At 50.8% G+C, this 13,719-nt stretch overlaps 1 protein-coding gene across 1 annotated transcript in view; it reads left to right on the top strand.

Annotated features, from left to right (window-relative positions):
- Positions 1-6,940, top strand: part of LOC115639235 (vasoactive intestinal polypeptide receptor 1-like) — a 58,391-nt gene extending 51,451 nt beyond the window's left edge. The window contains exons 10-12 of the mRNA XM_030541721.1: positions 3,113-3,242; positions 6,029-6,070; positions 6,630-6,940. Coding sequence (XP_030397581.1) covers positions 3,113-3,242; positions 6,029-6,070; positions 6,630-6,722 — 265 coding nt within the window. The 3' untranslated portion in view covers positions 6,723-6,940. The remainder of the gene's footprint in view (positions 1-3,112; positions 3,243-6,028; positions 6,071-6,629) is intronic.
- Positions 6,941-13,719: the final 6,779 nt, after the last annotated feature.

The raw sequence follows: 13,719 nt of genomic DNA, 5'->3' as shown, positions 1-13,719 counted from the left end.
AGAACAGTCTAGATCCATCCTCTTTGGAACCCCCTTTCAGGTAGTTGAAAGCAGCTATCAAATCCCTCCTCATTTTTCTCTTCTGCAGACTAAACAATCCCAATTCCCTCAGCCTTTCCTCGTAAAACATATGCTCCAGCCCCCTAATAGTTTTTGTTGCCCTCCGCTGGACTCTTTCCAATTTTTCCACATCCTTCTTGTAGTGTGGAGCCCAAAACTGGACACAGTACTCCAGATGAGGCCTCACCAATGTCGAATAGAGGGGAATGAGCACATCCCTCGATCTGCTGGCAATGCCCCTACTTATACACCCCAAAATGCCGTTAGCCTTCTTGGCAACAAGGGCACACTGTTGATTTATATCCAGCTTTTCGTCCACTGTAACCCCTAGGTCCTTTTCTGCAGAACTGCTGCCTAGCCATTCGGTCCCGAGTCTGTAGCAGTGCATAGGATTTAATTCCACTGAGGAAAGTAATTCAGTCTACTCTTCCATTCCAGACAGTTAGTGGCTTTTCCTGTAAGAAAATTTACAATTTCTTTGCAAAGAAGTCCAGTTATAGTTTTTCACTTGAAGTATATTTTCTGGTTGTTCATAAGCTTGTTTATTTTGTTAACTCGGCTTCCAAGGCAATTTTAAAAGTCACTTGAATTGTACCTGTTTTTTTCCATTGGTCCAAAACACATGGAAGATTTACAGATTTTTATTTCTGTGGGCTAAACCACCCTATGTAGAAATGTAAATGTCGGAATTAGAAAAGCTCTGCAAGACTAAGGCCACGTCCAGACTAGGAATTAAAATCGATTTTAGATACGCAACTTCAGCTACGAGAATAACGTAGCTGAAGTCGAATTTCTAAAATCGAGGTACTCACCAGTCTGGACGGCGCCGCATCGATGTCCGCGGCCCTCCGTGTCGATTCCGGAACTCCGTTCGGATTGATGGAGTTCCGGAATCGATGTAAGCGCGCTCGGGGATCGATACACCGCGTCCAGACTAGACGCGATATATCGATCCCCGAGCAATCGATTTTAACCCGCCGATGCCGCGGGTTAGTCTGGACGATGGCTGAGGGTCTCTTCAGGAAATTGTCCTCAAGTCATTAATTCTTCTGGGCATTCCATTCTATTGTTCCCTCCTATAGTGATAGTGATCAGTGTTTCCACCCACAGGGGAGAGACAGAAGACTGAGTCAACCCTGCAGTGACTCTGCCTCTACCTTTGTTCTCTGCCTGCTCCCTCTACCAGTCCCTTTGGTCTCCCTAGGATTGCCCCTCCCATTGCTCCCTCTGCATCTTCTTTCTCTGGAGCTTCTCATGAAGTAAAGGTTGTCATTACAGGGTCTTATCTCTGTAATGGATTTCAATTTTGATGTATTTATTAAGTGTTAATTAATGCACTATGATAGTTCCCTTCAGCCCTCTGTATAAATGAATCCTCTTCTTTCCATATGCTTTGCTCCTAGGGTTTTCTGCAGCCCTAGGGCAGCCAGCAATACCTGTGTGCCTTAGCAATGGGGTGAGGGAAGGGGACCATGGGTTCCCTGTTTATGTGATTTGTAAGAAGTGTTATCATTACTCAGGGTACCAAATGTAATGATTTAAGTGCCTTGTAAAATCCCAAAGCTCATTTTCATTTCTCATATAATAATCTCATATACACACTTTTTTCATTAATTATATTAATTGAATTTATTATTGTTGTTGTTTTATTAGCTAGGGGTTTTTTTCAGTGTGGAAAATTGTGTGCTATTTTATGGGTTGAATGATTGAATGACGTAATACCCTCCCCCCACAACGTCCATCACTAAGTCGGGTAATTTTGTTAAGTGTCCATCATGCAACATGGTGGTGCCCTGTGCTTCAGGGGGACACGGGGTCCAGGGTGGCCTGGGAGGTTAGCCAGGGGGCCTGGTGCTGGCAGCAGCAAGTCACCCAATCCCAGTACACTCTGCTTCCCCCTGCTGGTTCCGGGCATTGCTCAGGGGTGGGGGCTTGGAATATGGGGTGGAGTGGGGGTCAGGTGGAAAGAGGCGGGGTGTAGTGGGGCGTGCTGGGGCTGGGTTGCTCAATGTTGCCAGGACCAGGCCCCCTGCTAACTCCCCAGGCCACCCTGGATCCTCCATCCCCCTGAGACACAGGGCCCCCCGAAGTGCAGGGCCCAGGGCGGTTGCCCCGATCCAGCCTATGGATGGACAGCTCCACTTGGGCACCACCAAAAATCATACAAACCTGCTACCCATGGCTACAATGATGATCAAACCCCAAAATCCATGGGTCCTATGCATGCCTGTCACATGTGGTGTACCTCATCCAGGGCACTAAATGCCCCAGCAACACCACTGTGGTGAAACCAGACAATCACTATGCTCTCAAACAAACTCACACAGGAAAATGATAGACAAAAACACCCTTTCACCTGTGGGTGAGCACTTCACAGAAAGCAATCGCTCTGTGTATGACCTCTCAGGCTAAATCCTCAAAGGTGACCTGCACAACCTTCAGAAGAAAAGTGTGGGAGCTTAAATTAATAACTGCTGGACACTAAAAGTCATGGACTAAATAGAGAAACTGGATTTATGGCTTATTACAACACTAACACCACCTCCCCTCAACATTTCATTTTTCACTCTCCTTTTCCCCCTGTGACTGGAGGAATGTTAACAGGCCACTTCACCTTGACTGGTCCTTTGCAGTGTATTAACTTCTTATGCAAAACAACCTGTTCCACCTTGTATTTAGCTGTGACACTCTGAGGACCTTTTCCAGATCTGAAGAAGAGCTCTGTGTTGCTTGAAAGCTTGTCTGTCTCACCAGCTGAAGTTGGTCCAATAAAAGATATCACCTTCCCCACCTTGACTCTCTAATATCCTGGAGCCAATATGGCTCCAACTACCGGGTCACTTTTCCTGACCCCTTCCCAAGTGACACTTGTTCTGCAACAAACCTAGTGTGGTGTCACTTAAACAGATGTAGAAAGGCCAGATGCACTATTCAGTTTTAATACTTTCCCAGTAGCTTTATTACCTGGGAGGGGAGAGCATTTTTAATTCACTAACAGTGTGAACACAGCGATTCTTGTATAACCAGAACCTGTCACTTTGATTCTTCCCAGGAGACTGGCAAAATCCACACTGCTTCTCATCCCCCTCTTCGGGGTTCACTACGTGGTATTCGCCCTCTTCCCGGAACATATTGGTGTTGAAGCAAGACTCTATTTTGAACTGGTTCTTGGCTCCTATCAGGTATGAGAGTGAGGGAGCAGCTGGCACAGAGAGAGGCAATAATAGAAGCCACAGCTGTGAACATGGGCCCAGACTCTCTCTCCCTGTGCCACCCATGTGCAGCCCCTTGCACCCTGTGCACTGCCCACACATCAAAACAGGGCAGGGAGGGGGCTGCCGCAGGCTGACAGAGGCAGAAAATAGGCTCTTATTTCTTTATTTAAAAAAAGAGAACTACAAAATAAGGGGGGGGGATACAGTCGAAGGAGACGTCTGACTGTCCATTAATGCAAATGGAGCATCACCCTTTCGTTGAATGTCAAACTAACAGCCAGAGTGTGACTGTAACCAGCTCAGTACTACTTGATTCCCTCCCCCGATGCAATTACCCAGAACCTCAGGCATAGTCCCTATTTTACCAAGGAACAGAATGTATCATTGCTGTGAGGGCTGCAAACCAGCCATGTGGCTCCTGTGAATAGCTAGGCCCAAACAGCAGCAACCACCTTCTTTAGCTAAACAGCCACACAGTATTTGTAACAGCATCAACAAAATGGTCACATTTTGTTACCCACAATGCTAGGAGACTAAGAGGTGAAATTTGCATCCCACTTTGCCAACTTCTTTGTCCCAAGCATCGGGACCCTCTCTCTGCATGGAGGACTGTAGACATGCTCTTCATTGCTCTACGGTACTAATTCGCAGGAGACCACTCTTTCAAACACCAGTGACCTTTTATTTCCTTGTATTTTCCCACCACCATGTATATACAGCTTTATACAGTTCGCTATCAGGCAGGTAGCCCCTTGGGGAACAGCCTGCTCTAACAGCTAGCTGGGAGCAACAGGCCCTGACTCCTCACTTTCCTGTTCCTCTCCTCCTACTTCCTTCCTGCTTTATAGGCCTTCCCCCATCAAGCTCACAGGTGTCTCTCCTTTAGGGATTTAATCAGCCACCACCTGTCAGCTCCAATCTCTTCCCCTTACTGGGAGTTGAGCTAGCAGGCTCTGAGCTAACAGGGGCTGCCTCAGTGCCTTTTGGCCAGCACCCTGTTACAAGGATACCCAGGTAAATAAGATGAAGGAGACTTTCCCACTTCGGCTGGAACCTGTGTTGCACATGAGAAGTGGCACAGATGGATGTTGAGAGTCTACATACCTTTGATGATCTGGGACGAGGTCAATGGGACCCCAGCACCCTGCACCATCATTGGTCCCCATTTCACTTCTGGTGACCACAGAAGGCCTTGGTATAGATTTCCAAAGCCCTCTGTGGATCAGGACCCAGCTACATCAGAAACCAGCTCTGCATCCAGGACTCTGAGACCTCTGCATTCCTTTGGGCCAACACAGCTAACCAAGTTTAGAGCATCACATCCAAGAGCTGCAGACATGGCACTATCAGTCCGTGGCGTTTATTTGTTGAATGAGCTACCCTAGAAGATTAGACTAAATCAAAATTTAGTTGGGAAGATGCTGCAAGAAACCCCTGCAGGCTCATACTTACCTGCCATGGCTGAAACCAGGAGGAGATCTACTGTACCCGTCCAGCCCTTAGAAGCGACGTGATGGGCGCCACAGGAAAACCTAAGATAGAAAACAACGAACACCAGGCCAGGCCAGATGTAATCACTGACCTTCTCTCTGGCCCAGGACTGGCGCCAGTGTTTTTGGCACCCTAGGTGCACGGCCATTTCGCCGCCCTGTGCGCTGCTCCTGCCGCTCCGGTAGACCTGCCGTAGGCGTTCCTGCGGAGGGTCCATTGGTCCCGCGGCTCCAGTGGGGCTGCCGCAGTGGTGCCTGCAGAGGGTCTGCTGGTCCTGTGGCTCTGGTGGAGCTGCCGCAGGCGTGCCTGCAGGAGGTCCACGGGAGCCGAGGGACCAGTGGACCATTCATAGGCACACCTGCGGAAAGTCAACCGGAGCCGCCTGCCGCCCTACTGGCAAAATGCCCCCCCCAATAATCCTGGCTCCCTAGGCGATTGCCTAGGTCGCCTAAATGGAAGCGCCGGCCCTGCTCTGGCTTTGTCTAGCTGTGGCTCCTAATGCCTGTCTTTTCTGAAGTGCCATCTGATTCTGGCCTCCTCACCTTCTGGTGCGCTGATTCAGACTTGCGCTAATCTTCTGAGCCTCGGATATTTGACTCTTTAACTTCTCTTCCAGCTACTTAGAAACTCCACAAATGCTCCTGGGTTCCACGTATTAGAGGGAGCCTTTTCCAGTGAACCTCCCCAACCTGGCATCAAGCACCAGGAGGTGTCATTATAATTCAGGGAGACCAAAGCAAAGAGAAAGATCCATCCCTATTAAGCAATATGCATGTACCTATACTGTGGCCCACGGCCCAGAGACCACCAGACAAAGGCCACAGCCAGCCTTCTGTTCTGGGATAAAATGGGAAGACCTGCCTCCCAGCGCAGCCCACTTGAACTCCTCAGGGATGCTCTCCCCCAGAGACTCCTGTCTGCAGGCCCTAGAGCCCCCCTTATCCACTCCGGCGATGGCCGTATTCTGAGCAGATCCCTCCAGGCAAACAAAGAGAGCAGGAGGCAAAGTCCCAGGGCAGATCTGGTGGGTCCATCATCAGAAACCCACCTCCAGTCTCAAATAATGGACCTAGCTCATAGGGTCTCGGAAAGGCTCCCAGAGGCAGGTCCTGGGCTCATTTGCACTCTGGTTTCAGAGCTGGGCATGTGGGGCCAGAGACAACTCTCCTGGGAGGAGTCTAGTCCTGGGGCTTTCCAGGAGGGCGGAGAAATGCAGCAACATGTTTGTTTTGTGAAACTTCTTCCCTGCTGTTGTATTTCAGGGGTTCCTGGTGGCTCTGCTGTACTGCTTCCTGAATGGGGAGGTGAGTGACTCCACTTCCACACACACGTGTGCACACACATACACAAACACACGTGCACACAAATTCACTTGTGAACACATGCACACAGATACATGCAGTGCACACACATATACATATACACACAAGGATACACACACACACTGCATTGTCTCAGGGTTCCTTTGAGCAGAGCTGGAGCCTTTTCTAATTACCCTTCCCAGTGTGGTGTCTAGCACAGTGATTGTGTCTTAACCACGTCCCTCCTAGGCTCCAGTCCAACCAGCTGTTGCCATCTGTAGCTGTTAAACTGAGTGCCGGGGGAGGGGGTTTCTGACGCTGAGAGGCTAAATCAGCTGAGCTGATGATGTAAAAAGCCACCTTTCATTGGCCTGTAGATATGAGACTCTGCAGCCCTGTGGACCCTTCCCTCTCAAAGCCCTTTGCCAAACCTGAATGAGTCCTCGGGGGAGGGGTCTGGGTACTGGCCTCCATTTCCTATGGGTGAAGTGGAGCTCAAAGTGTGGAAGGCCCAGCTTTTCCCAGCGCTGTTCCAAGGTGATTCTCTGCTGGGCTGTTCCAGGTGCAGGCGGAGATCCAGAGGAACTGGGGCAAATGGCAGTCGTCCATGGAGAGCAATGTCTTCAACCTGGTGACCCAAGACTCTACAGCGTGAGAAGGGAAGGGGCTGGTGATAAACAGCTTCCCAAAGCCTGACCGCTACTCCATGCCCCACAGCAGCAGCCCCAGCGGGGAGTAGGGCAGCACCTTGCATTCCACTTTGCCCACCCAGTTTGTTTCAGCTTCCTTGGCCAAACATACAGAGATGGGGACTGAGGGAAAAGACCTTGTAGATCCACTCGAGCCCTTCCCCAGAGATTGCTGCAGGGTCGTACTCTGCATTCTATTCTCCAGGGCTTTGTCCAGCTTTGTGTTCAATGTCCCAAGAAACAGATCTTCCTCCCCTTCCCTCAGGGAAATGCCCCACAAGCAAAGATTTTGCACTTGGGAAAAGTTTCCAGAGAGTCAGGGTGTATTCTCCATTCATTGCCTTCCTCCTAGTTATAAGCCATGCACTGCTCTAACTCACTCTTTTCCCTCCCTGCCATGGGCCCCCACCCTGCTCTCAGCTGTTGCAACTCATGGACCCCCACATATTCAACCCACCAGTCTCCTTAGCAGGTGTAAATACTTAGGGTTTTTCTCCATCTTTCTGGTCCTGAGCTGCACGGGATGCAGCGTCACCTGGCACAGCCTGCCCAGGGCCAGATGTCGGCATCGCCTGATGCGGCCTGCCAGGGCCATACAGAGAAAGGCAATTGTATTCCTGCACCATGATGTGCTACCTGCCCCGAAGGACTCTCTTTTGCTGCCGTAGTATGTTTGTTCTTTACACTCACTCCCAAGGCGTTTCAGCCTGGTTACCTGGCAGGTTTTTCTCAGGTGGCTTTGCATGTTTTCAGCTGAATCTTATTTTCTGTGATTCTTGTTCCTCTCCATGGTTCTCACAGCTCCTCCTGGCTTAGTGCCATCTGCAGAATTCATCAGCATGTGGTTTTCTCCCTTTGCCCATCTCAGTAATGAAGATCTTGGATGAGGCCAGCCCTTGCACAACACACATCCCCAGCTCCGTGCCTTGCTGTTTACCTCTGGCCAACACTTCATCTGATACCTCACCCTTTGGCTTTGGTTCTTCTAGCCCTGTCCCCACCCACAGGACAGGATTCCCACACTCGGCAGCTGGAATCAGAGTGGACAGGATTCGCTCCTCTGCAAGGAGCCAGCATTAGAGTGAGGTCCTGCTTCAGTCCCAATTTTAGGTTTTTAATGATGTCTTGGCTTCATGCAGGCCCTATGCATGGGGTGAATTTTGCCCTGTAGCAGGATTTGGTGAGACACGGAACTGGGCTTTCCCCAGAGCTGAGCACCATAGGCTGGGTGCACACTGGGTGCTGAATGCCTCTTAAAATCTGGCCATGTGTCAAGCCATCATCATCACTAGTCTTCCCACACCATCAGGGTGTATGTAGCCTTTATTTTTATTTAAAGGTAATTTTAGTGCTGTTCTGTTACACCATTGAGGGCTCGGCTCTGGCTGCTACAGTTCAGCAGAGCTCTCTCTGCCCGTTTTAGCTCTAGAGCTCATAGGAACACATGAAGCCATAAGCAAGTAACAGACAATCACAAGAAGGTTTATTATCTTGTATCCATTTTACTAAAATTACCAACACATTTATGAGTATCACAGCATAAACAATGCCTAGATCTATCCAGGCACCAGTTCTAACTGCAGCCAGACTCACATCATCCTAGATAGCATTAGGGTCTGATGGGTCTCTCATGGATTGACCATCAGTACAGGGATGCTTTCTGCTGGAGTTTGCCCATAGGCAGCTCAATTTTCCCATTCTGGGCACCCCCTTTTTATAATGTGATTCTGCTTGTATTTATATTTCATGCATGTACATGTAAGTGTCACCCCTCTTTTTCATTATTGGTCCTCTAGAAATAGAAGGGACCCGGATTTCTAGAGAATCACAGAATATCAGAGTTGGAAGGGACCTCAGGAGGTCATCTAGTCCAACCACCTGCTCAAAGCAGGACCAATCACCAGCTAAATCATCCCAGCCAGGGAGCTGTCAAGCCTGACCTTAAAAACCTCTAAGAAAGGAGATTCCATCACCTCCCTAGGTAACCCATTCCAGTGCTTCACCACCCTCCGAGTGAAAAACTTTTTCCTAATATTCAAAAAAGGTCACGTATAGGTCATGTAGGTTCTCTTTATTCTCATTGGTATTGACACACAACCTGTATCCCGAGGTTCAGATGCATGTGGGAGACAGATGTGCCTCTACCACATTGTTATGTTTTAAAATTAATCTTCCAGCTAATTTTTCACAATGTTACCCTTAGTGCCGCTTTTCCCATCATCTCAGTGCATCGGGTTATTCTTCAGTCACTTTCTCTGTCAGCATTTCTTAGCTCCAGGGCCTAAAAGAACTAGGCTAAAATCTTGCAGGCCTCAGCCTACAAGTCTTGCATTTCAGCCTTTCTTACTTAGCTATCTAATCCCTGATTCCCTCTAACTACTGTCAAGCTTATACTTGTATCATCTTATAGCTTAACTCGATTCACCGTACAATGCTTATATATAACATGACATGGTAATTAATCATAACGTCACCCAATAACTGGATAATAAACTAAAATCATTGGTTACAAGGGTCATCAGGCAGGAGCTAAACTTCGCCATTCGTTCCTATTTTGGGCTCGTTTTATATGCTGATGTAATAAAGCTGCTTCAGACATTATTGTGTTACAGCATGTGCCTCTAGCATCAGCCACTCTTGTCTCTTGCTCTAGAGGTGCCAAAGAAATGCCTGTTTAGGTAACCAACTGGGCATTCTGAGAAAATGTCCCAGATACGTCCTGTGTCAAGGGCTGCACTGAAATCCAGAGCCCTTCACCCACCAACGCTGTGACTGTCTCCCACCCTGGCTCACTAATATCCTGGGACCAAGACAGCTAAACATTGCAAAGTCCCTGTCACGTTTGTCCAGCAAGACTTGTCTTTGTGAGACCACGCCGCTGGCTTCCCTAATCCCTGAGCTGTTTATGATTTCTTCTCTCCTGGGTTATGAAACTGTTTAATTTTATGGCCCACTCAGAAGAGTGCCCACAGCCCAGGCATTCAGCACCTCAGTGCTAGAGGGAGCCAAAAGCAACAACAAAGTCTGGCCTTTGAGCAGCACAGTGAAGTGGCCGCTGATTTTCAGTGCCTCTGTTTTTCCTGTTGCTCCCCAGCCCGAGATAAAATCAGTGCTTGCCAATGTACAGCTTCCCAAGGATACCCAGCCTGCTGGAGAGTTGCATCCTCCCGCCCCCACTCCCCTCACATTTGTATAAGGGGGATAACAGCCCTGTCCTGCCTTGCTAGGGTATGGGAGAGGGGCAAGTAAGTATCTAACACAGACATAGTATCACAACCAGCTCCTGTAGCCCCTTGTAAGGGCATAGCCTTCCCCTTTAAAGGCCTGGGGCTAGGCCAGCCCTGATCAATCAGCAGATCTCAAAGTGTTTAGCTGAAGATGTCAGTTTCATTATCCCAAGTTTATTGCCAGGGAAACTGAGGCACAGAGAGGGGAAGTGATTTGCTCATGGTCACTCAGGAGGCCCATGGCAGAGCCAGGAACAGTACCCAAGTGTCCTGACTCCCAGTGCTGTGTGCTGTACACTAGGCCACACTACCTCCCTAGACAGATTAGCGCACTCTTGTGCCCAGATCAATTGCTCTAGTGGTCCCGCCACTCAGCAGGCCAGTGGCAGAGCTGGGATTAGAATCCTGGTCTCTGTACTCCAACCCAGTGCTCATCCCACTAGACCGTACTGCCACACTCTGTAGCCATAGCTGTAGCCATAGCCCTAGCCCAGGTGACTAAAAGGTCTTCTCCTTTTGTAATTATTTGTGCACATAGGAGTGATTTCAGTGCAAAGATCTACATCTGTGCTGTGCTAGGCTGGGGAATTTAGCGGGCAGGGTGTCGAAAGCGTCAGCTTCCCCGCAGCAGAGTTATCTCGGTCACACTGCACAGACTCTGCAGGTGTCAACATACCTTCCCCGACAATGGAACCACGTCACAAGGATGCAAAGGGGCCTGGCAGCAATAGTTCTTGTGCTCTGCAACCCTGAGAGCACGGCCCTCTGCAGCGTGAACTAACCCATGGCAGCACCTGTCCAAGGACGGGGTGCACTCCCCGTCTCTTGCCATCTTTAAGTCAAGACGAGGTGTCGTTCTTAGAGATACTCTGCAGCTCACAGGGAAGGTAAGGGCTGATGAGGAAGCTATTGGGGAAGGGTCTCTGGTCTGTGCTTTCTACAGGAGCTCAGACTCAGTGACCTAACGGTCCCTTCTGGCCTTAACGTGTCTGTTACTAAAGGACTAAGTGCCATTCCTAGGAGTTGTGGACAGTCCTAGCCCCCGTGGCCTGGGCACAGAGGAAGGACACAACACACACAGGCAAGTGGGTAGTGAATCCCTTGTGGGAGCCCCGAACAGGACGTGTGCTCTGGAGCACGGGGGATAATTTTCAGACACAAGCAGTGGGATGGGCTAGTCACTCAGGAACAGACCTAGGGAGCATACAGGGGGTGGCAACACTGCTACTTTTCACGCACAGGCACCAGTGGAGCTAACGTGGGTACATGCACCCCTCCCGCTCCGGATAGACCCTGACTCCGCATTGCTTGGCCTGCTGTGTGCTTCGATTCCCAGCGGTGCCCTGGCTCTTGCAGAGACAGAGGGTTGGGGCCCCGCGGCCCTGCAGGTTACTCCAGGTGGCCCAGCCTCTCCTTGATGCACACTGGGCCCAATCCACAGATGAATGTGAAGGAGCCTGGGCCATGGTGCTGCCTCAGTGAATCTCCTGGTGAGCTCTTTGCCCTGACCCGTCTGGCCCTGACTCCCTGAGTTCTCACCTGTGCCAGGCTGCTTCTGGGCTGTTCTCCCTGCGGGGGGCAGTTTGGGGGGCAGGGGTGTTCAAGGCCCTGGTACAGACAAGGCTCAGGCATTAGATGACTTGGTGGTACAAGGACCTGAGCCGCCTCATTGGCAAGTGCATGCTGTGGTCTCCTGGCGACACAAGACCCTTTGACTGCTTGGGTTGCATCCTTAGTGCGGGGAGCAGTGCAGGGCTTTGCTGGGAGCCTGCGGGTGGCACTGTGAGCCTGTCGCAGCCCAGCCGGCGCTGACACTGGATACAGCTGCATGGGCTGCAGAATGAGCAGCAGTCCCAGAGCAGCGGGCACTGGAGACGGGCTCAGCTGAAGTGGAGGGCCCTGTCCAACGCCCCAGGAGCACTGACTGCTACCCTCTTCCTGCTGTCCTGAGCAGTCGATGAGGATTTCTTCTGGGGACTTGAGAGCACTTGCAGAGGAAGGTGGGGGGCTGTGCTGCTCTCAGCAGCGCCTGGCACCCAGTCCCACCCAGCACTGAGGGAAAGCTTGGGGAGCCAGGGTTTCCCCACTTGTCACCCCAGAGACCAGGCTGCTAGGGGGTTAGTGAGCAGACTGGGATAGGGGATAAGCCAAAGGTCCTGCTTACAGGCTGGCTTTTATTTGAGCCAGAAAAGTCCAATGCTTCCCTCCCTCCCCCTTGTTTGCTCCTATCCCCAGTCACCTGCAGCTGACTGGTGTTGTGCCACAGCCCATTTCAGCACCCAGCTGCCCTGTGGAGCTCGCAGCTGGGACACGCGGTGCCAGCAAGTCTGTTCTGTGCAGGGCCGGCTCTACTGTTTTCGCCGCCCCAAGCAGCGCGCCAGATTGCTGCTGCAGACGGCGGGGGCAGTCTGTGTGCCGTTAGGGCAGCATGCGCGTTTCGGCGGCGGCGGCGGCAATTCAGCGGCAGCTTCTCTCTTCAGTTGGAAGACAGAAGCTGCGTCGCTGTGGACAGCTGAACATAGAAGCTGCCGCCAAATTGCTGCCGCTGTGGAAACGCGCGTGCCGCCCTAACGGCACATGGACTGCCTCTGCCTCCACGGCGGCAATTCGGTGTGCTGCTTGGGGGCAAAAACACACGGACTGCCACCCCTTGCAGATTAGCGCCCCAAGCATCTGCTTGGGGTGCTGGTGCCTGGAGCCGGCCCTGGTTCTGCATGCCCACACGTCCCACCCTGGAGCCTGCGCAGGGCATTCACTGGGCCTGGTGCTGTGCACGCCCACCTGCTAAGAGTCTGCCATTTGACAAGCAACAACATTGCGGGGGGAGGCATGCAAATTCCTCACTCCCAGATCCTGGCACGGGATGCTCCTACCCATTATGTCCAGCAGGGCTAGCGTCATTCAGCATAGCTCCTTTTGCCGTGTCCTAGCCTGGCTCACAGCAACGCATGCAGGACTATGGCAGCATTTGGAGCACAGAGGAGGAGTATCTTCCAAATGGCCTTTGCTAGGCCCTTCACCAGGGCTCACTAACATTCCTGTGGTGCAGCTGATATTCTCTGCAGGATGTGCGTACTCAGGGAACCCAGCCAGGCCTCCGTTCCTAGTTCTAGACCAAGCACATTGGTAAGGTAAAGTTAAGGCTGGGAATAGGTGGGAATGTCAAGGTCCAGCCAGTCTAGTGCCCTGTCTCTGACATGGCCAGGACCAGCTGCTGCAGAGGACAAAGGAGGAAACCTGCAGTAGCCAATGTGGGATAATCTGCCCCCCAGAATAAGTCTTGTCTTGGTCCCTAATAGTTAGACACTGATTTAAAGTCTGAACCACGACATTTTTCCTCCTTTCCAATGTTCCTTGTTAGCATTAACCGTTGCCCTCCGGCTATTCTTGTCATCCATATCAATGTCCAGTCCCACTTTGGCTCTTGCAATGTTTTTGTCATCCTGTGGCAGGGAGTTCCACAGTCTAAGTATACACGGAAAAAACCTTCCACAAATACTATCAGCAAAATAACGGTTAGAAATCCAGGCAATTCTAAGGTCAGGGTGAGGCAAAGGACAAGGAGCTTTGCATCACCACTATACAGAAGGGCCAGTCTCTTCAAGGGATTATTTGGGAAGACAGCACAAACCAACTGTAAGCTGCAAGGCACAGCTTGGGGGAGACAGCCTGAAATCTGTTGCCCTGGAATCTTCTTAATTCAACAGCTTGGTCAATGCAGTTATAATGTGAATGA

This window comes from Gopherus evgoodei, chromosome 23 (genome assembly GCF_007399415.2).
Source record: "Gopherus evgoodei ecotype Sinaloan lineage chromosome 23, rGopEvg1_v1.p, whole genome shotgun sequence".
Classification (NCBI taxonomy): domain Eukaryota; kingdom Metazoa; phylum Chordata; order Testudines; family Testudinidae; genus Gopherus; species Gopherus evgoodei.
This window is presented reverse-complemented; position numbering and strand designations above follow the sequence as displayed.